The sequence below is a fragment of the Erinaceus europaeus genome, chromosome 21 (assembly GCF_950295315.1).
Source record: "Erinaceus europaeus chromosome 21, mEriEur2.1, whole genome shotgun sequence".
Classification (NCBI taxonomy): domain Eukaryota; kingdom Metazoa; phylum Chordata; class Mammalia; order Eulipotyphla; family Erinaceidae; genus Erinaceus; species Erinaceus europaeus.
This window is the reverse complement of record NC_080182.1, coordinates 9,079,779-9,107,380: the sequence shown is the minus strand read 5'-3', so window position 1 is coordinate 9,107,380 and position 27,602 is coordinate 9,079,779. Positions and strand designations below refer to the sequence as shown.

General features: G+C 44.6%; 1 protein-coding gene across 4 annotated transcripts in view; it reads right to left on the bottom strand.

The window, feature by feature from the left end:
- Positions 1-27,602, bottom strand: part of MYRIP (myosin VIIA and Rab interacting protein) — a 347,454-nt gene that overhangs the window by 5,660 nt on the left and 314,192 nt on the right. For 2 of the 4 annotated variants that reach the window (XM_060180352.1, XM_007517826.3), the window contains 5 exons: positions 18,676-18,870; positions 10,377-10,538; positions 7,579-7,683; positions 7,381-7,441; positions 4,508-4,626 (listed from right to left, as the gene is read on the bottom strand). In XM_060180352.1, coding sequence (XP_060036335.1) covers positions 4,508-4,626; positions 7,381-7,441; positions 7,579-7,683; positions 10,377-10,538; positions 18,676-18,870 — 642 coding nt within the window. The remainder of the gene's footprint in view (positions 1-4,507; positions 4,627-7,380; positions 7,442-7,578; positions 7,684-10,376; positions 10,539-18,675; positions 18,871-27,602) is intronic. The other 2 variants (XM_060180354.1, XM_060180355.1) reach the window with 1 other exon arrangement.

Below are 27,602 nucleotides of genomic sequence, written 5' to 3'. Positions count from 1 at the left end.
CTAGAATTGTTTTCTTGTCCAGTATGTAGCCACATAAGATTATTCATTTCATGTGAGGAAGAACACTGCACCAGCACGCGCAGGGCCAGGGCTGAACCGGAAGTCTCCTACAGGTCACCTCTTCTCTGCTGCCAAGTCACCTCCCCAGCTACAGTTTATATTTAGACTCATTAACATCACATGAAATTAGGGGCTAGGCAGTAGCACATGCATAAAGACCCAGGTTCAAGCCCCAGGAGAAAACTTCATGAGTGGTGAAGCAATACTCTCTTTCTCTCTCTCCCTACTTATCTCTCCGTCCCTTCCAATTTCTGTCTGTTCTATCAAATTAAACAATAATAAATAAATATTAAAAATAAAAAAGAAACGCAGGGATGGGTGGTGGTGCATCTGGTTGAGTGCACATGTTACAAAGTGCAAGGACCCAGGTTTGAGCCCCTGGTCCCCACCTGCAGGGGGAAAGCTTTGTGAGTGGTGAAGCAGGGCTGCAGGTGTCTCTCTCTCTCCCTCCCTCTCTATCTCCCCCTTCCCTCTTGATTTCTGGGTGTCTCTATCCAATAAATAAATAAAGATAGTAATTAAAAGAAAAAAACCTCGGGAGTCGGGCAGTAGCGCAGTGGGTTAAGCGCACATAGTGCGAAGCACAAGGACCAGCGTAAGGATCCCGGTTCGAGCCCCCGGCTTCCCACCTGCAAGGGAGTTGCTTCACAAGCAGTGAAGTAGGTCTGCAGGTGTCTATCTTTCTCTCCTCCACTCTGTCTTCCCCTCCTCTCTCCATTTCTCTCTTGTCTTATCCAACAATGACGACAAAAATAATAATAATTACAATAATAAAACAACAAGGGCAACAAAAGGGGAATAAATAGATTAATTAATTAAAAACAAACAAACAAAAAGCCCCTCAGTCCCTCCAAGGCAGCAGTCACAGTTCAGGTGCTTGTTAGTACGCCTAGCAGGAACCATATTAAACGTCTCAGAAAGGTCTATTAGATAGTCCTACCTGAGGTTACTTATGCCACTGGCATCACAGAAGTTGGATTTTATACCCTCTACTTTTTGGGGTTAAGCCCTTCTTTGTAGCTGTTATAAAATCAACGCTTGTAAACAGTCCATGTAGTTCATGATGCCAGATAAACAGGTTAACTACAGCTTAACAATTATGCTATTCAAATAACTTAGTTATTTTACTATTTCTGGTATACTTGGGCTTCTATGAACTGATAGGGGATTTTGAAGTCACCATGAAAAACACGATAGGTTGGGTTACTTTACTGTCAGACACAGCATGGAAGGTTCATCAGCTATTTTATCAAAATGATAATAATATCTTCCCACCATATTATCTCTGAATGCTTCTTGTCTTACATTCAACTTCCTGGGAAGTGTTGTTTCTACCATTTCATTTGCTTGCAAAACAAAAGCATTTCTGCTTATTTAGCAAGTCCTCTCCATTCTTTGTCTTTAAACTTTCTGTGCTATTTAAAGGTAACTTACTTAAGAATAATATATTGAGGGGGCCGGGTGGTGGCATGCACACATTACAGAGCACAAGGCCCTGGGTTCAAGCCCCTGGTCCCCACCTGTAGGGGGAAATGCTTTGTGAGTGGTGAAGCAGGGCTGCGGTGTCACTCTCCTTCTCTGTCTCCTTCTCCCCTCTCAATTTCTGGCTCTCTCTAGCCAATAAATAAATATAATAATAAAAAGAGTAATTTCTTGAATTGATATTCACATAGCATAAAATCAAACATTCTGAAGTTAACTGTTGAGTGCATTTAGTACAGTCACAGTGCTATGTGACCACCTCTAGCTAGCTTTTGTTTGTTTGTTTGGCTTCCAGGTTATCACTGGGGCTCAGTGCCTGCACTATGAATCCACTGCTGCTGGAGGCCATTTTTTTGCTTTTCCCTTTTTTTTTTTTTGGTTGCTGTTGGATAGGAGAGAGGAGGGGAAGACACAGAGGGGGAAGAGAGAGACGGACACTTGTAGACCTGCTTCATCTCTTGTGAGGTGACCCCCCCCCCCCCCCCCGCAGGCGGGGAGTTGGGGGGCTCAAACCGGGTTCCTTGTGCCAATCCTTACGCTTTGCACTATGTGTTCTAGCTAGTTTTTAAACATTCCATCACACCAAAGTCAAACCTCTCACCTATTAAACAGTTTCTTCCTATTCTTCTTCTCCAACCCCCCTGGCAAACACCAGTGTACTGTTCTATACAAAACAAAAGTTACTTTAAGTATCTGAGTATAACAAATTCCTCCCCTGGCCTTAGAGCTGTGCCTTTTGGGTGTGATAATACTTTTTTCAACAAAAAAATTATTTATTTATTTATTTATTCCCTTTTGTTGCTCTTGTTTTCTTTTTTTTTTTTTATTTTCTTTTTTTTTTCTTTTTTTTTTTTTTTTTCCCCTCCAGGGTCATTGCTGGACTCGGTGCCTGCACCATGAATCCACCGCTCCTGGAGGCCATTTTTTTCCCTTTTTGTTGCCCTAGTTGTTGCAGCCTCGTTGCGGTTATTATTGGCCATTGTTGACGTTGCTTTGTTGTTGGATAGGACAGAGAGAAATGGAGAGAGGAGGGGAAGACAGAGAGAGAGGGGGAGAGAAAGATAGACACCTGCAGACCTGCTTCACCACCCGTGAAGCGACTCCCCTGCAGGTGGGGAGCCGGGGCCTCGAACCGGGATCCTTCCGCCGGTCCCTGCGCTTTGCGCCACGTGCGCTTAACCCACTGCGCCACCGCCCGACTCCCGCTCTTGTTTTATTTTTATTGTAGTTATTACTGTTCTTGTTACTGAGGATGTTGTTGTTGGGTAGGACAGAGAGAAATGGAGAGGGGAGGGGAAGACAAGAGAGGGTGAGAGAAAGATAAGACACCTGCAGACCTGCTTCACCGCTTGTGCAGTGACTCCCCTGCAGGTGGGGAGCCGGGAGATACCAGGCAGAAGCAGGTAACTGGACTCTGAAAGGGCAGAGGCAATGGCTGACACCATAGGGGAGGCAGCACACTGCCATCTGGTGCTCAGGAGATGGAGAATTCTGTCATTCCATGGAGCATGTCCACAGTTACATCGCTACTTAGTATGCTTCTGTGCTCTTGAGACAGGGACAGGGACAGCGGTGGAATAAAGGTGCCTGTGATTCAGTCTTGCTATTCCAGACACTGCCTGCCCTCAGCATAATGGCACTTCTGAAAAAGCTTCGCCAAACTTCTGAAGCACATGTTGGGGTTCAGGCGAACAACCCAACGCTCTCTCTATTGCATCCCCACAAGCTATGCAAACCACCTACTGTCCTTTCCTTTGCCACACTGAAGACCAGATGTTGAGTTTGTTTTCCAGAGACAAAAGTAATTCATGGCTAACAAGACCAGATGTTAACTTTGTTTTCCAGAGATAAAAGTAATTAATGGCTAACAAAACACTTAAGAAAGAGTGACTGTGGATGAAGAAGACTATACAAACTTACTCTTCCACTAGGCCTTACACCTCCACCTCTTTCTTTCTTCCTTTTTTATTTTTATTTTTTGGCTCCAGGGTTATCACTGGGGCTTGGTGCCAGCACTATGAATCCACTGGTCCTGGAAGCCATTTTCCACTTTTATTGGATAGAACATAGAGCAATTGAGAGGGGAGGGGGAGATAGAGATGGAGAGAGACAGAGAGACACCTGCAGACCTGCTTCACCGCTTGTGAAGCTTTCCCCCTGCAGGTGGGGAGCTGGGGCTCGAACTGGGATCCTTGTGCCGGCCTCTGTACGGTGTGTGCTTAGATGTGCCACCACCTGACCCCATCTATCTCCTTCCCTTCCTCAGCTGTCTCACCCTCCTTCCCCCCTTTTCTATTCTTTTTAATCTTTATTAGATAGAGCAGAGAGAAATTGAGAGAGGAAAGGGAGATAGGGTGAGAGAAAGATGCATGTGAACCGGCTTCACCACACTCATAAAGTGTTTCCCCTGCAGATGGGGAGTGGGGGGCTTGAACCTGGCTCTGTGCACACGGTGATATGTGTGCTTAACCAGGTCCACCACTGCCTGGGCCCCTCCTTTTTTTTTTTTTTTTTTTAAGGAGTCCTTCACTGTTTATTATCATTATTTAAAAACATTTATTTATTTATATGGAGGGAGAGAAAGAGGTAAGGAGTGAGAGAAAGAGAGAACACCAGGACACTACTCAGTTCTAGCACATGATGGTACCAGGGATTGAACCTGTAGCCTCTGGGTCTAGCTGCCCAGCCCCTGGACCTTACACGCCAATGAACAAATGTATTTCTCTTATACAAATCTTTGTTTTCTATATCTTTACCCAAATCTGGAGGTATAACCCAGAGAAAGTGACCACATATCAAAGGTGTTAGCAGCAGCAGGTACGGTGTTTAGAATCACCTTCCTGACCCCTGCCTGCAGTTAGCAGATCATGAGACCACACAGCAGGCTTCTTCCCGGGCTCGGATTGGAGTTAGAAGAAGTAGGACCACGGCTTACAGTGAAAGTGATGAGCACGAAGACACTTACCATCACATCCGTGGTAGTGTTTTCCTTCTCTTTAGTCCTGTTTGTTGAGGAGCCTTGGAGAATGAAGTTGTGGTTAAGTGTCTTAATGGTGGTCACAGAAGATGCCTCAGTCTTTTCAGCTAAAAAAGAAACAAATGGTACTTGGAAACTGGATAGACTGTTAAAGGGGGAGAGAAAGATGGTGTCCGTTGACCTGTTTGTTTGTTTTTTTAATTATTTAATTATTTATTTATTCCCTTTTGTTGCCCTTGTTGTTTTACTGTTGTCGTTATTATTGTTGTTGTTGATGTTGTCATTGTTGGATAGAACAGAGAGAAGTGGAGAGAGGAGGGGAAGACAGAGAGGGAGGGAGAAAGATAGACACCTGTAGACCTGCTTAACCGCCTGTGAAGCGACTCCCCTGCAGGTGGGGAGCTGGGGGCTCAAACCGGGATCCTTATGCTGGTCCTTGTGCTTTGCGCCACGTGCACTTAACCTGCTGCACTACCGCCCGACTCCCCGGTGACCTGCTTTTATTGAATTATATTTCTTTTCATTTCATCCCTTGCCACAAGTCTGACTGTGGAATATTTCTATTTTGTATTTATTTTTACCAAGGGCAAATATACGAAGGCTTCTCCAGTGGTCTTCCTGGGGACAAGTACCTTGGGGGAAAGTTCACTATAGTTCATACATCTTTTATTTGTAATTTTGAAATAGAAAAAGTTCTAAAAACTTTATTACGTATATATTAAAACTTTGAAGTCAAACTTGTCTGGCTTTGAAGTGACATTTGGTCATTAAAGTCTTGTCCATCTCATTGAGCATAAACACTCTCTCTCTTTTTTAAAAAAAGATTTCTAAGGGGGCAGGTCATGGTGTGCCGTGGTTAAACGTACATGTTACCATGTACAAGGACCCAGGTTCAAGGCCCCAGTCCATACCTGCAGGGGGGGAGGTTCGTGAGCAATGAAATAGTGCTGCAGGTCTCTATTTCTCTCTCCTTTTCCTATTTTCCCTCTCCTCTCAATTACACTCTGTCATATAAGAAATTATCTATCTATCTATCTATCTATCTATCTATCTATCTATCTATCTATCTAATCTCTTGGGTCATCAATGAGGCATTGCTGCTCTAGGCTGGCTTTTTTCAGAGCAAAAGACAGAGACAGAGCCAGAGAGACAGAAAGACATTAAAGCATCGTAACAAGCAAGCTATCCAAGTGAGATTTCTTGTCAGCATGAGTACGAACATCGCAGGCTTTGCTGCAAGAACATTAAAGTGTACACCAGATTTCTGCCTCCTCAAGTATCATTTATATACTTTTTTTCTGGCATCCAAGAAATTCTGAAATGTATATGGACTCAATGGTTTCAGGTATGAGTGGGTGCAATTTTTTGATTGCACCAGGTCTTACTGGACTGGAGTGTCGGCATTCATCAATGTCTTTTGAATACTGACTGCATAAGCCAAGACTCAAATACATTTATTCTGACCTTCCACTCTTTTCATTTGTGAATCTAAATAAAGGCCTAGTTTGCTATTATCGTTATGTAGTCCTTGGACGCAGGGAAATTGCTGAAAATGTCCAGCAGACAAGCATGATGTGACTGGCACTGCCGGCGACCTTTCTAGCTGGATGGTATGTTAGTGCTGTGGTGCTGAGTCCACAGCTCACTGGTGCTTAGCACTCTAGCTGTCACTCTGTCACATTCTGACAGCATCCTGCTGGTGACACAGCTGTTCCTTTGGCCCAGTAACTTATCTTCCTCCTCTACTCTAAGGAAACACTGAGGTGTAGTCAAAATCGCCTCACAGAAGACCCCATCAGTATTGTGCCTCATTTGATCAAAGGTGCAAGCTACTAGGGAAAACTACTAGTGTGCTCTCCTTAGAGAAATCTTAAAATATTTTTCTTACACACATACGCTTGTTCTAGGGGATGTTTCTTGTGTGTGTGTGCGTGTGTGTGTGTGTGTGTAAATCTCTTTAAAGACAGACTCTCTGGGGGCCAGGTGGTAGCGCACTGGGTTAAGTGTACATAGTGTGAAGAGTAAGGACCTGTGCAAGGATATCAGTTCAAGCCCCCGGCTCCCCACCTGCAGGGGGGAGTCGCTTCACAAGTGGTGAAGCAGGTCTGCAGGTGTCTATCTTTCTCTCCCCCTCTCTGTCCTCCCTTCCTCTCTCCATTTCTCTCTGTCCTATCCAACAACAATGACAGCAACAACAAATGGAAAAAATGGCCTTCAGGAGCAGTGAATTTTTAGTGCTGGTACCCAGTCCCAGCGATATCCCTGGAGGCAAAAAAGAAAAAAAAAGAAAAGAAAAAAGAAAAGACAGACTTTCTCTCTTTCTCTCTTGCCTCTATGGTTATCTCTGGGGCTTGGTGCCAGTACTATGAATCCACCACTCCCAGCACCCATATGGAATAATAATAATAAATAAATACATATATATTCTTTTACAGGACAGAGAAAATGAGAGGAGGAGGAAATAGGGACAAAGAAAGACAGACACCTGCAGACCTGCTTCACTGCTCATGAAGTAGCCCCCCTGCAGGTGGTAAGCAGGGGCTTGAACCCTAGTGCTTGTGCTTGGTACTATGTGCCCTTAACAGGGTGAACCAATGCCTGGCCTCCTTAAACCAATTTTCTTACACATGTATCCTTGTTTTAGGAGCTGCTTCTTGGGGGGGGGGGGAGAGAGAGAGAGAGAGAGGAGTGTGTGTGTGTGTGTGTGTGTGTGTGTGGGTGAAAATCTCATTAAAGACCGACTCTCCACAAGAGAAGCTACAGGCGAGAACTCCCCATCAGACTCAAACTCCGCTCTCTGATGTACTCAGATGAGCTGGGTTTAATTCTTCCGGAGCACTGCGGTTTTCATGCGAGCAGACCTTTCACTGGTGGAGTGGGTAGTTTCCTCCTCTGCTGCCTTGAGGTGATGATGGTTTGTACCTACAAACAGAAAGGGCAGCTGATATACCTCCACAAGGCCAAAGCTCGTTTACCTTCTATGTTCGACAGATCACAGGATTTTTTTTTTTCCACAGAGGGAGGGAAGGAGGGAGGGAGGGAGGGAAGGGCGAGCGCACCTGGCTCCTCAGCTTCTGATCTCGTCTTCTTGTGAGACGCACACAGGGTGCTATGTTTAGTCCTGCCATGGTCAGGGCTGAAATCCGGCTTTCTATATCAGAAATCTTAATGCAACAAAAGAGACAGAATCAGTAGAGAGAAAGCACAGGATGGGGGAATCTTTGTTAAAAGCAATGTGAGTTTATAAGAATTCAGCTTTGGTACATGCTCATACACTAACTCAATTTCTTGTTTTTTTTAAATATTTATTTATTTCCTTTTGTTGCCCTTGTTGTTTTATTGTTGTAATTATTATTGTTGTTGTCGTCATCATTGTTGGATAGGACAGAGAGAAATGGAGAGAGGAGGGGAAGACAGAGGGGGGAGAGAAAGACAGACACCTGCAAGACCTGCTTCACCATCTGTGAAGCGACTCCCCTGCAGGTGGGGAGCCAGGGGTTTGAACTGGGATCCTTATGCCGGTCCTTGCACTTGGAGCCACGTGTGCTTAACCCGCTGCGCTAGCGCCTGACTCCCACTAACTCAATTTCTATCAAGAACTCTGTACCTAGCATTATAGTGAGAAAATAAAACAGGTGTTGTAAATTTAAAATGTCTTTTTTTTTTTTATTGTCGCCAGGGTTATTGTTGGGGCTTGGTGCCACACTACGAACCCACTGTTCCCTGTGGCCTTTTAATTTTTTTCTTTCTTTCTATTTTTTTATTGTATATGTATAGAGCAGAGAAATTGAAAGGAGCAAGGGATATAGAGGAGAAAGACAAAGATTTGCAGACCTGCTTCACTGCCTGTGAAGCATCTCCCCCGCCCCACAGGTGGGGAGTGGGGACTCAAACCCAGGCCCTCCAGCATGGTGATGTGTAAGCTCAGCTGGGTGCACCACCACCAGCCCCCTGGAAATTCAAATTTCTAGAGTATGTCATCACCCCTGACATGGTATTCCAGGAGTAAATGGAAAATCAAGGAGCTACTGGAATCACTGGGCTCAGCCTGGGAGCTGGGGAGAGGCTGGTGGTCGAGCAAGATTTATATACTTGACGTGAGCTTCAAAAGTCAACTGTGTTATTTAGTTTCTGGTGGCTATGAATCCAAGAATCATGCAATTACTGAAAAGACTAATTGTCATGATGAAGTTAAGTGCTAAATACAACTTCTGGCTCAAAGTAAGGGCCACTGCAATGTTAATAAGTAACAGGCACTGTTATAAACATGGAAAGCAGATATTTTGAACCACTCCTGAATTTTCTTCAATAAAACATGGCTAAGAAATTTTGGAAGCAGGAATAACTCAGTATTCCACAAACACATTCCAAAACAACACAAACCAATGCTATTGCCTGCTAATTCATTCTATAAATATCTGCTGCAAAATGTCCTTACTCCAAGAAAACAGATCATCTGAATCTACTTTCTATAACTTTGACTAGAAATTGACCAGCCGTCGGGGCAGCACTTGTGGAAGGTGAATCTTCCTCGAGAAGAGTTGCCTTTCAGTCATTCTAGCAGTCAACAGAGCTACCGATAATAAGACCATTCCTGGAATCTAGAAATCTATACGTGGCATCTTATAAAGCCTGTACCAGCTCAAGTGCTTCATAATGCCAGCAGTTGGGAGTTTTGACCCTTCGAAGTAAAAATATGTAAAGGTCATGAACATCCAAGATTGTCTTTTTTTTTTCTTCTTTACCCTATCTAGAAGTGGTTGTTAGCAGAATCAAGTGCCAGACCTACCTAAGAAATTCCTGAAGGCTGTTACCCAGACCTGGAGAAAAGATGTTGCTGGATAATGTGCCCCAGACTTTTGCAAGAAACAGGCCACCATGCCTTGCCCTAAGTGATTCAATAAACTATTAATACTGGCTGAAAAGCCATGTGACTGAGTGTTCCCATAAACCCATACCTCTGTTGTGTTTTCTTTTTTTTTTTTTTTTTAGCTTTACTAATTAAATATGTTTGCTACTTTCTTTTAACCTCCCTAACAGGTAATACTGTTTATCCAGCACTGAGGAGAGTCAATCAACTAGTCATATTGGCCCTCATTTTTTTTTTTTTTTGCCTCCAGGGTTATTGTCAGGGCTTGGTGCCTGCACCACGAATCCACTGCTCCTGGAGACCATTTCCCCCCTTTTTGTTGTCCTTGTTGTTTTATCATTGTTGTGGTTATCACTACCGTTGTTGTCGTTGCTGTCCTTGGATAGGACAGAGAGAAATGGAGAGAGGAGGGGAAGACAGAGGAGGAGAGAAAGACAGACACCTGCAGACCTGCTTCACCGCCTGTGAAGCGACTCCCCTGCAGGTGGGGAGCTGGGGTTCGAACCGGGATCCTTATGCCGGTCCTTGTGCTTTGCACCACCTGCGCTTAACCCGCTGGGCTACAGCCCGACTCCCCTGTTGTGTTTTCTAACAGACTTCCTCAACTAGCCCTACCTACGCCCCGTCTCCAGGCCTGAGAATTAGATGGCTGTTGAAATGTGAGACCCGCTAGTTCTTAGGTTTCTAGCACCTGAATAAACCCCTGTTGCTCATACCAACTCTTGTCTCACCAGTATTGGCGTGAGAGCTGCAAGGGACCAAACTCTGGATTTGGTCACAGCATCACTGAGGGAGGATTGCACCACATATCATCAGCCTGGAATAAGACCAGAATCTAAAGACTGAAGTATGGCCTCTACTGAGCACATACTGCTCAAGTTGAAAAACAAACCAACAAAAACAACTGCAAGTCAAACCGTAGTAAGCCAGGGGCCAGTTGTGCATCCATGTGTGCTGGAGATGATTTCAGGGAATTCTCTTCTTTACCTGTAACTCAGCATGGTGGACCTGAGCAGCGGCTGTGGCCACCTGGTCCTCTAGCTCTGCCAGTTCAGTCTCTGCAGTGCCACTGTGGATACAGCGGGCAGCGTCCTCCAGTTCGTTCAGCTGGCCTTCGAGTCCGTACACGGTGCCTGCGGTCAGGTACACCTGTGGAGGGGGCATACAGCCTTTGTGTTCACATCTGCAGATTCAAGACTGACGGGGTTTCTAATAATTTAAGGAACTGAGAGGGGACTAGATTCAACATTGGGGGAGAAAGGCAGGCACTCTTCCAGTTTAGACATTCTTTGCAATTTAATGGAATTAGCACTGGGGTGCACCTAGTTACGATGCACAAGAATCCAAGTTCAAGCCCCTGGCCTCCACCTACAGGGGAGAAGCTTCATGAGTAGTGAGGCTGTGCTGCAGGTCACCCTTCCTCTAATTTCTCTGTCTTTATCCAAGGAAAAAACAAATACAGAAAATAGCTACAGAAACAGAGAAAAACTCATCTGTGGTTTTCCCAATAAAATTTTTGCAAAGAGGTGGAATTATTCAAAATTCACAAATTCTGAGTGAATCATTGCTAATGAATTAATTACCTTCAGTTTATTTGGTTCCTACAGATTGAAGGAATTACGTCTGAAGATTACAGTAGAAAAATATTTTATTTCTTAGAAAATGTATGGCATTAACAGAAGTGTGTAGAATGTATTTAGCTATCAACTATGATAGACTTTTGAGATCTACTGAAAAATATATAGAAATCAGATAAGGGGAGTCATCTGAGAAAAAGGTTAAATATTTTGATATATGAGTTTAAAAGATGATTCTGGGTAAATAGAAAGGGATATTCTTGGACTAATTCAGACTAGTATAATGGTTATGCAAAGAGACTCTCATGCCAGAGGCTCCGAAGTTCCAGGTTCATTCCCCTGCACCACCATAAGCCAGAGCTGAGCAGTGCTCTGATAAATAAATAAATAAATAAATAAATAATATTGATTCAGACTAGGGGTTGCTGGTCCAGGTGAATAAAATAAATGATTCTTCAACCAAACAACTTCGATGAAATGACCAAGAGCACAAAGAATGAGGTGTCTTGAGAAGATTTATAGACAAGTCTCTGAAGTTTAAATCAATTCACGCTAAGCCCTAAGCCTGTAAGCACAGCATGCTGATTTGAATGAAACACATGGCCAGTCCTTGAGCAGTTACTTGAAGTTAAAAATATGAGAGTTACTGCAAGCCAAGAGTGTGTGCACAGAAAGCATGCATGTCATTTTCACCGAGTGATTCTGAGTGTTGATGAGGACACCAAAGAATCCTGCTCTGTCAAGTCCTTGGCACAGTGTCCGTGGCTGCATCAAAACTGGCACTTTAACAAAACATTTCAAAGAGAAGCCAAGGCAGATGCAAGTCTGATGAGAGTCAGCTTGACTATGAATTGTCAGGCACAGCTATCTGGGTTGTGGGGGTTTCTGACAGTGACCAACATGGTAACCATTAAGTGTCACGTTGAATGACTCCTCAGTCACAGAGAGGCTCACAAGCCACATGGATGCGGGTAGTTGCTGTGATTCAGCTTGCCTTTTTCTATTTCCTTACCACATGGAAATATTAGAGAATGTCTGTTTCTTTTTCTAAAAATATTTTAAAAAAATATTTATTTATTGGATAGAGACAGCCAGAAATCAAGAGGGAAGCAGGTGATAAGAGACAGAGAGACACCTGCAACACTGCTTCACCACTTGTGAAGTTTCCCCTTGGGGACTGGGGGCTTGAACCTGGTTCCTTGAGCATTGTAACATGTGAGCTCAATCCGGTGAGCCACCACCAGGCCTCGAGCATGTCTGTTTCTTAACCATCCTCATAGCTATAGACAGGCATTTATTCTTTGTCCCCCAGTAAGAATCACTTCTTGTCTATTATGTGAAGGAAACAGTAAATGTTTCAAAGCTATTGGATAGGAGAAGTCATTAAAAATTTTGTCTCCTGGAATCTGTGAAGCTGTCACTAGGCCTTCCTCCCCCCCACCTGGAGCAGTGCTACAGGTGTCTCTTTCTCTTTTCCTCTCTTTTTTTCCCTCTCTGACTCTACCAGAGAAGGAGAAGGAGGGAGAGGAGGAGGAGGAGCAGGAGGAGGAGGAGAAAAAGAAGGAGAAGGAGAACAAGGAGGAGGAGGAGGAATAGCCACCAGGAGCATTGGAGCTGGCATGCAGGTACCAAGTCTCAGTGATAACCCTGATGGCTAAAAGGAAGCAAAAAGAAATTAAAAAAAAAAAAAGTGAAGTTGAAAACCTCTTTGGAGGAGAAGAAAAACTGAGGAGAGAAAGGAAGAGGAAGAGGAGAGTGAAGAGAGATGGCCAGGGCAGTTTGGAGGTTACTGACCACCTTTGTGATATGCAGAGAAAATTTTATTTAATAAGATAATTAAAAATGCAAAAGTTTTGTACAACAGCTTGGATATAGTAAGATAAAAAAAAAGTTTTAGCATGGCAATGTTGAAAGTTAATTTGACATAACTTTGAATTCTGGAAGCTAGATTTTTCTAGAAACGTGCACAGTGATTCTGATATCACTAAACCCTACCCCTGCATCAACTAGACAGCACCTTTATTTATTTATTCTTGTCTTCAACATGGTCACCTGCTAATGTTCTTTGCTTTCTCCACTCAAACAGCCATATGAAGTAGCTCTTAGTCTTCAGAAAGGCCCTAAAAAGTTCCCTACAAGTTTGTTTTTCTGGCACTGGGGGGAAGGGGAGGGTGCTCTGGTACTGACACCATCTCAACAGAAAATTCCAGCCAGTGTGACAGTGTTGGAAGGATGATGGGAGGAAGCAGTGAAGACATGTATGCACTGAGCCAGCAATTTCCTGTGACTTCTTATTTAATGTCCCCTCCACTCTGGGCCCTTGCTGGCCTCGGTCTGTGGAACCTTTGTCTGGCCAGTTTCTGGGTTGCCCCATCCGCCAGCCGCAGGCAGGCTTACCTTACCCTCATTTCTGTAATCCAGGGCAGTGGGCACTGACTACAGGACCTGCCTCTCAGAGCTGGGGGACTGCACACATTACAATGCACAAGTACTTGGGTTCAAGACCCCGGTCCCCATCTGCAGGGGGAAAGCTTTGTGAGTGGTGAAGCAGGGCTGCAGGTATCTGTCTCTCTCCCTTCCTATCTCCTCCTTCCCTCTGGATTTCTTGCTGTCTCTATCCAATAAGTAAAGATAATTTAAAAAAGGAAACCCTTGAATTAGGTACAATCATGATCACTGTATAAAAAGTGAGGATATTGGGTCTTAAGAGATCCAGTGACCTTCCAGGTCTCACCACTGGGAAGCGGCGGATTGGCGTTTGAGTGTGGAAGGGCTGGTCCACTATCCACACCTTTATCTGCCTTGCCCTCTGATGCTGTAGGTGAAGGGCTGTGAAAGGAAGTCATTGCTTCCTTTTCCATTGTCTCTATTTATCAGGGGCTGTGGATGGGAAGCAGTGGTGTCCCAGGCTGCTTCCTTAGTTCAGTAAAGATGGAAATGAAGAAAAAGCCCTCCTACTTACAGCCATGCACAGATCCACTACGGAGGTCCTTCTGGAACCCTGCTATCCACAGTGACGTCATAATAAAGGTCAGGCTAAGGGTTCTCTGCTACCTCCCCAGTCTCCCTGCTACCTCCCCAGTCTCCCTGCCACCTCCTCGGCTCTGCTCTGTTCTCTGTGATGCTGACTAGTGTAAACTTTACTACCTAGGGAATCTCAGCGGCTGGAGACACTAGCAGGGCAAAGGCAGGAAAAGAAATCATCTTGTTTCTTTTGCCCTCTTCTCTCCCTGGGTTGTCTGTGCATGTGTGTGTGTGTGTGTGGGGGGGGGGGGAGATGGTTCCCACTAGGGGTGTCTTCCCAGACTCCAGTTCTCTCTGACATACAGCAGGTAACAGAGAGTCTGACTCTGTCCTCTACTGGTTGTTACCACATTCTCTGAACTTGCCCACGGCTCTGTAGGTACAGCTGTGTTACCTATCTCTTAGGAAGAACTTCAAATCTCAGGAGAACCATAAAGTCAAGGAAAGGAGCTACCACAGAATTGGTGGGGACTCTTTTGAGGCTCTTCCTGTGGTTAGAGGAGACAAGAGCAGATTTCACAGTGTTAATATCCAGAGACTAGTGAGAAGTGTGAAAGGCAAGCGGCCAAGGGAATTCTCAGATGAGCAGGCCTTCCCCTTACTAAGTAGATTAGCAAGGGGATTTGTGAATCAGGAGAATGGACCCATGAATGCATTTTTCTTTTCTTTTTTGTCTTTATGTAGCTCTGGCATCTTCAGAAGTATTTCTGAAAGGAGAAAATTCTTATGCAAATGTTTTTTTTTTTTTTTTAAACCTCAGATTCCTGGTCTACTGTAGTCAATGTTCTAAAGGAGAGAAGTGTCGCCATTTCTATTTCTGACAGTAGTCAGCAACCCTGTTTCCTCAGAACAAAGGAGAAAGCAGAACAATGAAGGAGCTGCTTTTTCTCACACAGCCAGACAAAAGCCCTGGTTCAATAAAATCAGGTGCCCCCAAAGGCCAGTGTAAGAATCAGTCCTGTCCTTCTGCCACTCCACTGAATTCTATCCTGAAAACCACAGAGCTAAGCAACCTGCCCACAGTGCTGTGATCTGGTGAGCTCAAGGGATGAAGAAAAGATCACTCCATCTCTCACTCAAAGAGCCACAGAAATCAAAGGAGCAGAGGGGTTTTTTCTGAGGTGAAATTTGAAAAGTTGGATGGGAAAGGGCGGAGGGAAGGAGGAAGAGGAGAAGGGAGAGGTACAGTGGGAGGAGGAGTGGGGGAGGAGGGAGAGGAGGAGAAGGAAGAGGAGGAGGAGAAGGAGGAGAAGGAAGAGGAGGAGGAGAGGGAGAAGGAAGAGGAAGACAGTTAACTCTTTGGGAACAGAGAGGCATCTTAGAGGTTTGGGCAGGGAGTAGGAAATGACAAGCCTTGCACCTGAAACCCTGTAGGGTTTCAGACTATATATTATGTACAACACACACATCTTTTTAATAACATATTGTGAGTTTTTGATTCTACATTCAGAATAATACACGTCTCCATTTCCTGGTGAACCGTATCTTGTAACCTTCTTAATTCTGTCTGTTGAGGACTGTGGCCATGCTAGGAATACTGATACTGAAAAGACTTGCTTAACAGACTATTTTTTTTTTTTTTTTTTTTTTTGGCCTTCAGGGTTATCGCTAGGGGCTTGGGGCCAGCACTATGAATCCACTGCTCCTGGAGGCCATTTCCCCCATTTTTTTTTTAAAAGGATAGGATGGAGAGAAACTGAGAGGGGAGGGAGGGGGAGGTATAGAAGGGGAAAGAAAGATAAACACCTGCAGACCTGCTTCACTGCTTGTGAAGTGACCCCGTGCTGCTGGGGAGCTGGGAGCCCTTGTGTGGGTCCTTGTGCTTCATACTGTGTGTGCTTAACCTGGTGCGTCACCACCCGGCCTCCAATAAACATGCCTTCCTGCTATTTTTTTTCTTTTGTTAACTATATATACTCAATCTAATCTGTTTTAATTCAATGCATTTAATTTTTTGCACAGATGACTCTAATGCATTGCAACTGTTTTTAATAGACATTTAAAGAACAGAGAGACTTGCACATCAGAAAAAACACTTCTTTTAAAATGATTTCATTTTTCTGATGTAATCATTCATCCAATTAACCTAGATTGAATGCTTCACCTGTGTTAAATTCTGGGCAAAGGGTTTGCATTTTTGCTTGTTTTGTCAATAATGAGGTTTCACACAGGCTTGACTTCCCCACCCCCTAGCCAATTTTTCTTTATTCCTTTTACTTCAGAGGGAGAGGGATAGAGAGTGGAGGGGGAGAGTGTGAGAGACATCACTGCACCAGAGTTCCCTCACAGCATGGAACGTGGTGCCAGGATTGGAATAGGCTGTGCCCATGTCAAGGCATGTGCCCCACTAGGCAAGACATCCCCTGGCCTGACCTTTTTTTAGGGTAAATTTTACTTTCCTTACTTCATGTGGTACACACACACACACACACACACACACACACACACACACACTCACTCCATCATCTCTGTCTGTATCTATATATCAAGAGAAGCCAACACCACTCTGGTACATGCTGCTCAGAGTCTTGGGCAAGCACTGCCTTGCACTGTCCAGGCTGAGTTATTTCCCTAGTCACTGTGGCTAATGCTTTAGACAGGAAGGAATGGCAGGTCTCGTTCTGCAGGGATTTCCAGATCTGATTCCCATCCTGTTTCTTCCTCTTTCCCCTCCAGGTGTTTGTAGTGTCTGGGGACATTTCAGACACTCGTAGCCATGAGGATGCTGCTACTGGCACCTACTATGTAGAGGCCAGGGATGATATTCAACATCTGAAGAGTATTCCTGATGGCCCAGGGATGGTACTCAGCATCCTAGAGTATGCCTGACAGTTCAGAGATGATACTGAGTATTCTACAGTATTCCTGATGGCCCAGGGATGGTACTCAGCATCCTAGAGTATGCCTGACAGTTCAGAGATGATACTGAGTATTCTACAGTATTCCTGATGGCCCAGGGATGGTACTCAGCATCCTAGAGTATGCCTGACAGTTCAGAGATGATACTGAGTATTCTACAGTATTCCTGATGGCCCAGGGATGGTACTCAGCATCCTAGAGTATGCCTGACAGTTCAGAGATGATACTGAGTATTCTACAGTATTCCTGATGGCCCAGGGATGGTACTCAGCATCCTAGAGTATGCCTGACAGTTCAGAGATGATACTGAGTATTCTACAGTATTCCTGATGGCCCAGGGATGGTACTCAGCATCCTATGGCATTCCTGACAGTCCAGAGATGATACGCAGTATCCTAGAGTATTAATGATGGTCTGGGAATGATACTCAGCATTCTAGAGTATTTCTGATAGTCCAGGGATGGTACTCAGCATCCTGGAGTATTCCCAGTAGTCCCCACAACAAAGGTGTTTCAACCTAAAATGTTCATGGCACCAACTTAATAGCATATGGATTAGTAAACAGAAAGGATGAAGGGAAGGATATGGACCAGGTGGTGGCACACTGGGTTAAGCATACCCACAAAGCACAAGGATCTGGGTTCGAGCCCCTGGCTCCCCACCTACAGGGGGGTTCATTTCACAAATAATGAAGCAGGTCTACAGATGTCTATATTTCTCTCTCCTTCTTTATCTCTCCCCTCTCAATATCTCTCTCATACCCAATAAAATGAAAAACTTAAAAATAAATGGCCACCAGGAGCGGTGAATTCGTAGTGCAGGCACTGAGCCCCAGCCTTAACCTTGGAAGCAGAACCAAAAAAAAAAAAAAAAAAAAGGATGGGCAGATGAGATCAACAGTTTTACAAGAATCCAAAGGGAGAGTTTTGAACTGAGAGAAAATATTTATTCATGAGAAAGTTGGGGCGGCGGGGGTGAGGGGAGGGGAGCACTGCTGAGCTATGGCATGTCGTGATGTCAGCATCCCAGAGTATCACCGACAGCCCAGAGATGAAAATCAGCATCCTAGGGTACTCAGTACTCAGGCATGCAAGTCCAGCATTCTAATCTGCTGAGCTCTTTCTCTGGCCCGAGTCTTCAGCTTCTAAAGTAGAAAAAATACTGACATTTTTGAATTCCCCGAGTCACCTTCATTCGTTGTTTTCAACGTTTTGCAAAACAGCCTCTAATAACAGTTTCTAGTTTCCGAGATGATCATGCATTAGACTATCTCCCAAATCTTGGTAGCCACCGTGTGCCTGCTCACACACACCCATGCTCTAGCCTGTTCTCTCTTGCCTTCTTCTACCAAAGAGGCTGAAACAGACACTACTCCATCTCCCAGCTTCCCCTTCAGCAGCCAAGTGAGACTGTTGCTCTAAATAGGGAGGAACCTGGAAGAAAGCTCACTACAGGGGATCCTAGAAAGCTTTCTGATTATCTCCTAATACAGTGAGTAGATGTAGCCCAAGAGCCATTCTTTCTCTCCTTCTTTTTCGTTCTCTTATCACAGCACTGCTCAGGTCTGGTTTATGTCAGGTCATGCCAGGGATTGAATCTGGGGCCTTGGAGGCTCAGGCATTAAAGTTGCTTGCATAGCCATTATACTGTTTTCCCAGCCTGCCTAAGACCCTTTTCAAGAGTTATTTATTTTGTTTATTGGCTATGATGGTGGTGGTGGTGGTGATACATGTATTTGTTCTTGTAATCTGTGGATAGCTACAGTTTTGCTAGCTGCTTCTTCAAGACATGTTTACCCTACACACGGCACACCCACAGCGTCTTACGTTTTCCTCCAGGGAAGTCAGCTGCTCATCCAGTCTCACTTGGTCTGTCCCAAGAGGAAAGGTCCCCTTCTCCTTCTCAGGATGGACAGATGGGCTCTCCCAGGGCCCTGAAGACTCTGCTATCAACTCCTCTGTGGCATTGATGACTTTCAGGACTTCTGTGGAGATGTTGCAGAGAGAAACAGCAGAATACTTCTGTTTGGCCCAATGACAGAAGGAGACAGAAGACAGGAACAGCACATTAACAATGACATGGAAATCCTACATTATCACGGTGCTCATCATGAGACTGATTCCATTATGACACACACAAACATCAAGGAGCCAAGGGAATGAACAGCTAAGAGAACTGACACAGCAGGGAGGACCGTAGTAGAGGCCTGAGTTGACTTGAACTGGCTGCTAGTGATTCTCAGAGAGGGAGGAAGGAGACTCAGTGTTCCTGTGCACTCTTAAACCCATCACCGCATCTTCTGAGTCTTTTTGTCAGCAGTGCTTCAGACTATCTACTGATAGCCATAGCTGCTTGACAGATGCGGCTTCTATTTTCTTTATCGCATCCTAGAGTCTATAAATTGGAAATCAACCACTGTCCACAGACTCTTCTCTTTTTCTCTTTTTACAATTAAATCACTTCAAGCTTGATAGATTCTACAACTTATTTGAGGCTGAAACAGTTAATGCCCTCTTTCCTCATCATCTTGGCCTGACTTTTTTTTTCTCCCCTGAGAAACTATTCAATCCTAATATCCTTGTTCTTTCACTGGACTATGCATCTGGAAAACTAGATGCTTGGCCTGAGCAAACAGCACCCATACTGGTGGTTAGGTGGGGCAGGCTAACACTCAAATTGGCAAGGGACGACTGTTCATTTGCTGTCTGTCCGTATATACTGCTTCCCTTGAGCCCATGGTGGGGACAGTTCTCACCAGCTGGCCACCACTGGGGCATCCCTGTAGGTAGGTTCCAATAAATACCAGGTCCATCTCTGCTGGTTCTCCCGGTGCTATCTTTGATAATATCTCCATCTCTCTCTCTCTCTCTCTCTGCCTCTAGGATTACTGCTGGGGCTCAGTGCCTGCACTACAAATCCACTGCTCCTGGAGGCTATTTTTTTCCCGTTTTGTGGCCCTGGTTGTTTAGTGTTGTTGTTGCTATTGTTATTATTGTTCCTGTCATTGTTGTTGGATAGGACAGAGAGAAATGGAGAGATGAGGGGAAGACAGAGAGGGGGAGAAAAAGATAGACACCTGCAGACCTGCTTCACTGCTTGTGAAGTGACTTCCCTGCAGATGGGGAGCCAGGAGCTCCAGCTGGGATCCTTACACTGGTCCTTGTGCTTTGCACCATATGCACTTAATTCTGTTGCGCTATGTCCATCTGGCCCCCCTGATAACATCTCTTATTAAGGCTCATCCCCTTAAGAATTGGGAATAGTGAGGAAACCACCTGGGACAAGACAGGACTAGAACGACTACAGGAACCCACCAAATCACCGGTGAGTGCAAACACACGTGGCTGGTGACAGAGAGGAGCCTAGGGAGAGACTAAGTGGCTGCTTAACAGTCCGAAGGTCTATCAGTTGAAACACCACCTCCAGTCTGCTCCACCAACAAGGGGACAGCTGAAGGGAGGAGAGGACTCCCCAGAGACTCACCAAATGCAACTCTGAGTCTCCATTGCTACTGCCCTCAGAATCTGGCGCAGCGGCAGGGAGGGACACCATGGGACAGACATCTAACCAGGAAACTCAGGAGAAGACCTATACCTCGGTGGCATAGCGGTGGGGCTGTGAAAGTATCTTTGCATAACCACTGGATTATCTCTGCCACACCCTGCTTTATCTCTTCATTCAAGCTAAGAATCCTATTTTTAGTTTAAAAGCCCTCAGGCTCCCATATCCTACAGGGAAGAAAAAGCACAATAGAGGCTTTTAAGCCACTGAGCTCCAAATCAGGGATTAAAATACTATTGAAACAACAAGTTCCCAAGCACATTTTTTAGGAGAATAGAACAAATGCTACAAATGTTTATCTGGAAGCAGAAAAGACCTAGAATTGCCAAAACAATCTTGAGAACAAAGAATAGAACCACTCCCAAATCTCCCAGATCTCAAACTGTATTATAGGGCCATTGTCATCAAAACTGCTTGGTACTGGAACATGAATAAATACACTGACCAGTGGAATAGAATTGAGAGCCCAGAAGTGAGGCCCCACACCTATGGACATCTAATCTTTGACAAAGGGGCTCAGATTATTAAATGGGGAAAGCAGAGCCTCTTCAACAAATGGTGTTGGAAACAATGGGTTGAAATATACAGAAGAATGAAACTGAACCACTGTATTTCACCAAATACAAAAGTAAATTCCAAGTGGATCAAGGACTTGGATGTTAGACCACAAACTATCAGATACTTAGAAGAAAATATCGGCAGAACTTTTTTCCGCATAAATTTTAAGGACATTTTCAATGAAACTAATCCAATTACAAAGAAGACTAAGGCAAGTATAAACCTATGGGACTACATCAAATTAAAAAGCTTCTTCACAGCAAAAGAAAACACTACTCAAACCAAGAGACCCCTCACAGAATGGGAGAAGATCTTTACATGCCATACATCAGACAAGAGTTTAATAACCAACATATAAAAAGAGCTTGCCAAACTCAACAACAAGACAACAAATAACCCCATCCAAAAATGGGGGGGGGCATGGACAGAATATTCACCACAGAAGAGATCCAAAAGGCTGAGAAACACATGAAAAAAATGCTCCGAGTCTCAGATTGTCAGAGAAATGCAAATCAAGACAACAATGAGATACCACTTCACTCTTGTGAGAATGTCATACATCAGAAAAGGTAACAGCAGCAAATGCTGGAGAGGGTGTGGGGTCAAAGGAACCCTCCTGCACTGCTGGTGGGACTGTCAATTGGTCCAACCTCTGTGGAGAACAGTCTGGAGAACTCTCAGAAGGCTAGAAATGGACCTCCCCTATGACCCTGCAATTCCTCTCCTGGGGATATATCCTAAGGAACCCAACATATCTATCCAAAAAGATCTGTGTACACATATGTTCTTGGCAGCACAATTTGTAGTAGCCAAAGCCTGAAAGCAAGCCAGGTGTCCAACAACAGATGAGTGGCTGAGCAAGTTGTGGTCTAGATACATAATGGAATACTACCCAGCTGTAAAAAATGGTGACTTCACCATTTTCAGCCGATCTTGGATGGAGCTTAAAAAAATCATATTAAGTGAAATAAGTCAGAAACAGAAGGATGAATATGGGATGATCTCACTCTCAGGCAGAAGTTGAAAAACGAGATCAGAAAAGAAAACACAAGTAGAACCTGAACTGGAATTGGCGTATTGCACCAAAGTAAAAGACTCTGGGGTGGGTGGGTGGGGAGAATACAGATCCAAGAAGGATTCAGAGGACCTAGTGGGGGTTGTATTGTTATATGGAAAACTGGGAAATGTTATGCATGTACAAACTATTATACTTACTGTTGAATGTAAAACATTAATTCTCCAATAAAAAAAAATAAAAAAAGAACACAGGAAAAAAAAAGAAGAAAAAAAAAAAAAGAATTGGGAATAGGGGCCAAATAGCTTCTCAGGCTCTTATCTGGTTCACCTATTTTGGACAAACCAGTGATGACATGTATGACTTCGTTTTGTAGTCTGTCCCTTCAAGGATATTCTCTTGGAGACTTTGTGTCACTAGAATGTAGTTTCAACAGCCCTCCCCTTTTACCAGAGAATCATGGCATCCTCACGTGCATAGTGTGCTACTTTGCTGTAGGTGTGGCTGGAGTCCAGCTCCCCAGTACATTGCAGGAAGCTTCAGTGCTGTGGTCTCTTTAACTCTTTTCAACTCTATCTAAAGAAATCATAGTATCAGGCTGGGGAGATAGCACAATGGTTATGCAAAAGCCCTGTCATGCCTGAAGTACCAAAGGCCACAGGTTCCAGTCAGCAGCACCACAAGCCAGAGCTGAACAGTGCTCTGGTAAAAACAAAACCAAAACCAAAGCCAAAAACACAACCATCGTCTCTAAGTGATAGGTTAGCAACTGAGTCCTTAGTCTAGAAACTGGCTCGGGGCCTGCACACTGAGGCACATGGCCTCATTCCACGCTAGGTCAGTCAACTTTCATAGGATTAGAGCAAACGTGCTCAAGTGCTCCTTTCCAGTCTGGCTGGTTCACAATAGATGTTCACTTGCCCTAACCATCATGCTTTTGGTTTAAAGGACTTGGCTCCAAGCCACACAAAAAAAATGGGCCCAGGAGAATGGGTGGGGGGAAGGGGACAGAGACCCATCAGAATAAGGTCTGTGTCTAAGGGAGCAGTCTAAGAAACTTTCAGAGCCCCCCCCCCCCTCACTGGGACCCTGTAGTTTGAGGTGGCAGATCTCGAGGTGAAGTGAACTCAAGATAATTTTGACATGAAACAGCTGTCACTGCTTAATTCCATTTCAAGAAAAGGCTCTAATTGTGTGATGGAAACATCTTTGCTACCCATGTCAGTAAACACAGCGTGTATTCATTTAGACTTTCCCTTTACTTGGAAAATAGGGAGCCATTCTATGTCTTTTGTAAAAAGATAGATGACTACGAGACTCAATAAAAAAAAAAAAGTTAAGTGGATGATGGATGATGGAAGGGAGGGGAGAGAGTGCAAATATATACAAATCTCCAACTTGTTCTGGGTGACTGAAAGACTAAGATTTTAATAAAGAAGAAGCACTGGCAGGGAATAGAAAGAGTTATCTGCATCTGGACTCCAACTTGATAAATGATATTTTAAAATTAGACAAGGTGCCATCCCGAGTCTGGGTAAAACTAGACAGAACCAGGATGCTGCCGAGGGTGGCGTGTTAAGCAGGTTCAGCTGTGCCCAGAGTTCAAAGCATGCCCAGATGTAGCTACTGAGGAGATGAAGCTAATGCCAATGAATGAAAGCCCTTCCCTGATTGGTTAAGCACTGCCTAATGACCTTTCCGCAAAAAAGAACTGCACCGAATGAGAACCTCTCTCTCAAACAGACCTAGCCCACACCGATTTGACCTGAATAATGCTCCTCACTGGGTTATGTGGCTACATGCTCAAGGGCCATTGGCCCACAAAGTACAATTCTGAATCCTCAAGTAAACACTGATCTAGAATGTGGCTGTTGTGACCTGACCAGACAGTCAACGAGTTGAACACATAATGTCAAAGCAACAAGTTCAATGTCAATGTTGCCTGGCAGATACCTGCTCTATCCCACCCATCAACAGCCTTCTATTTAAACATAGGAATGGCAAGCTGGAAGCAAAATATTACCCAGAGGCACTGTGTGTGTGTGTGTGTGTGTGTGTGTGTCAAGAATGCCTTTGGAGAAAAATGTTTTCCAGTTCTCTCTCTCTCCGCTTTTATAAGAATTTAAAAATTAAATACTTATTTATGTGGTCTGGGAGGTGGTGCAGTGGATAAAGCACTGCATTCTCAAGCATGAGGTCTCGAGTTCAATCCCCGGCAGCAGAGTGATATCTGGTATTTTCTCTCTCTCCTCCTATCTTTCTCATAAGTAAATAAATTATTAAAAATATTTATTTATTATTGGATAGAGACAGAAAGAAATTGAGAGGGTAGGGGGAGACAGAGAGAAACACCTGTAGCCCTGCTTTAGCACTTATGAAGCTTCTCCCCTGCAGGTGGGGGTCAGGGGCTTGAACCCAGGTCCTTGTACACTGTAATGTGTGTGTTAAACCCAGGGTGCCACTGCCTGGTTCCTATTTCCCAGCTCTCTACGAATCCCACCATGTATTCTACATGGTCCATTGCTAACTTGTGGTATTCAAACTCTAGTCCAGGTGCTGGGATAAAGCAGTGACAATGAATGAAGTCCCTGACCTCATAGCATACCTTTAGTCCAATCCCAGTCATGTGACAAGTTGTCATATCTTCCTTGCCCTGAAGACATCTATGTTTGTCATTAAGCTAGAGTGATGAGTCTACGCAGTTGGGCTGTGGATATCACCACAGCTCCTTCTCAAAGTCTTTGGTCTAGTTAAAGACCTGGGCCACTTCAGAAGGGAATTAGCCACCACCCAGGGGGCAGTGTCCAAGACAAAAACTACTCAGGCAAGAAGAAATGATGAGATCTTATTTCCTGCCACATCTTGGCTAGAACCTGAAGGAATCACATTAAGAGAGAGAAGCTGAAGGGTGAATGCCGGATGATCTCACTCATAAGTGGAATTTAAGAGAGAAAGGAAGAAAGAAAAAAGGAAAGAAAGAAAAAAAATACAAGGTGAGGTTTGGACTAGCTGTGGTCTACTGTATCAGCCCAGGCTTCTAAAGGGTGGGGGCATGAAAGGGGTTGGGAGGGGGCTTGGGAACCCAGTGCAGAGCAGTGGAGCTTAACTCAAGTGTCTGGTAGGAGGGCTGTGAAGACACCTATCAAGGGGAGATGAGAAATTGTACCACGTGACTACAAGTATCTTGCAAGCCATATTTCTCCCAATAGAGTGATTTGAAGAAAAAGAAAAAGAACTACACAAAAGACCAGGCAAGTTCTTAATGAATAGCAGCTCCTGAGGCAGTTTTCCTTTTCAATGGGAAATGCAAAAGGGAATCCACAAGCATTTGTAGGAAGCGATCCCACCCGGAGAGAATCAAAAGTGTCTGAGGAGATGAAGCTAATGCCAACAAATGAAAGCTCTCCCTTGATTGGTTAAGCACTGTTACACCTCAGTGAGCTGTTGGCCTGGACTTGTGGGGGAGAATGGTCAGCACAGTGGCTGGAAGTTTAGGTAACTGGCATTTCGTTAGCTGTATGACAGGGCACCTAGCCTCCCTGTCCCTTACTGACTCACTTGCGCAACAACTGGGGCTAACACTGACTTGTTATGTAAATGTCCTGTTCCCTGCCCAGTCTAGATTTGCAAGTCGAAGCACTTTCTAACAGGGATCTTAGATAAGGCTATATTTAGTTCTGGACAGGGTTTTGTTCTGATGAAAAGCTGGTGGGGAGTCTGAGGATCTGGCAGGGAGTCCTTTGTGTGGGATCCTTCCTGCTTCTATTGCTTACGCCCTCCCCCCCCCCCGGAACTGAGTGGCACAAACAAAGCAAGCTTACAGAGTGCAGAGTGCAGAGTGCAAGAGAGCTATTCTGGTAGCCAGCCAGCAACCGTTATTCCAAATAGTAACTATAAGATGGGTAAATATGACAGCTTCATGGAAGCCAATACTAGAGAGGTGGCTGTGGAGGGAGTTGGCTATTACAGAACAGGCAGGTTGACCCTGGATGCTGGTGGCCAATGGGCCTACAGAAGAGGAAATGAAGGGCCGGGAGGTGGTGCACCTGGCTGAGCGCATATGTTTACAGTGCGCAAGGACCTGGGTTCAAGGCCCCAGTCCCCACCTGTAGGGGGAAAGTTTCATGAGTGGTGACACAGGTCTTCAGGTGTCTCTCTCTCTCTCCCTTTCCCTGAACACTCTTGATTTCTGGCTGTCAATAAAGAAAAAGATAATTTAAAAAGAACTAAAAAAAAAAAACTAAATCAAAAAAAAGAAGAAGGAATGAAAACACCACGAAGTTCCACAGTTCAATCCTCCAGAGATCCAAGACATACAACTGAAATAGCAAAGTTCATTAAGGGCCCAATTCATAAACCTCCCTTCAGAAAGGCCAATGATGCGCCCTGACACAGACTCCTTTCTTGGCTTTCTGGCCACTAGTGGCCACTGCTGAGAGTCCACTTCCGGAGTTCAGTCTGTGTGACGGCCCTATGTGGAATATCCAGTTCAGATCAACTTCATAATCACTCAGGGCTGAAGCCAACACTCCATCTTGGGGCGTGGAAGATGTTGAGAAACACTCCTGTCCCTTCAGTCACTCACCAGTGAGGCAGTGAAACAAGTGGCAACTGTGACAGACTCTCGTGCTCCCTGCCTGATGATGACAGACAACAGGACGGGTGCAGGCCTTTATGGAGGGTAAGTGTTTGCATTTTCTATGTTGGGGCACTGACATTTCACTTGACCCAAGAAAGAAGAGATGCATATGATATGTTGATATGTTGACTCTCTCTCAAAAGCCTAGACCAGGGAGAACAGAAGCAACCGGTAGCACAGCTATATACAAGATGCTGGGTATTATACCCCAAACCCTAACAAAGGGACTTTTCAAAGTTAACCCAATCACCAAGTAATGTGATGATAACAATAACTATCCATTGTCTTCTTGAACCTTAAGACAGCAGGAACCTCACATTTCCACTATAGAGCCTATATTTCCCCCAGTCCTGGGACCTTAGGGTGGGGCCCACTTTTCTACATGCTGCTCTTTCTTCTTCTTCTTCTTCTAGCGTTTGCCCTTCTTCCGTAGCCAGTCAACAGCGTCAGGTTGAGCCTGATGTAAAGTTTCGAGACCTCCTTTGAATCTGGAGAGGTGGCAGTCGTTGACTATGTGGGTCATAGTCTGTCTGTAGCCGCAGGGGCAGTTTGGGTCGTCTCTGGCTCCCCAGCGATGGAACATAGCGGCTCTCAATCCAAATCAAATAATATTGCATCTGTGGATCACAACCCAATCAATGCAACGAGTGCCACCCCAGCATGCTTCACTTCAGACTGTGTCCAGAGACTTCAGGTGTGGAATGACAACCCTTCAGCTTCATCTCTCTGGTGAGACCTTTCCTTTCACAGTATTCTCTAATTCCATTCCAGGTGGTCCACTCCCCAATAAAGTCCCCAAACCTAGATATAGTCCAGGTCCCCTGAGATAGAGCATATGTTCATACATATCCATAAGCTAAGGAAAAATATATACCTGAAAGCAGAAGTATACAAGAGTCTGCAGTGAGGACCCCCAACACTTCATCTGCACTATTCCAGTCTTTAGGTCCATGGCCGTTCAACAATTTGTTTGGCTTTGT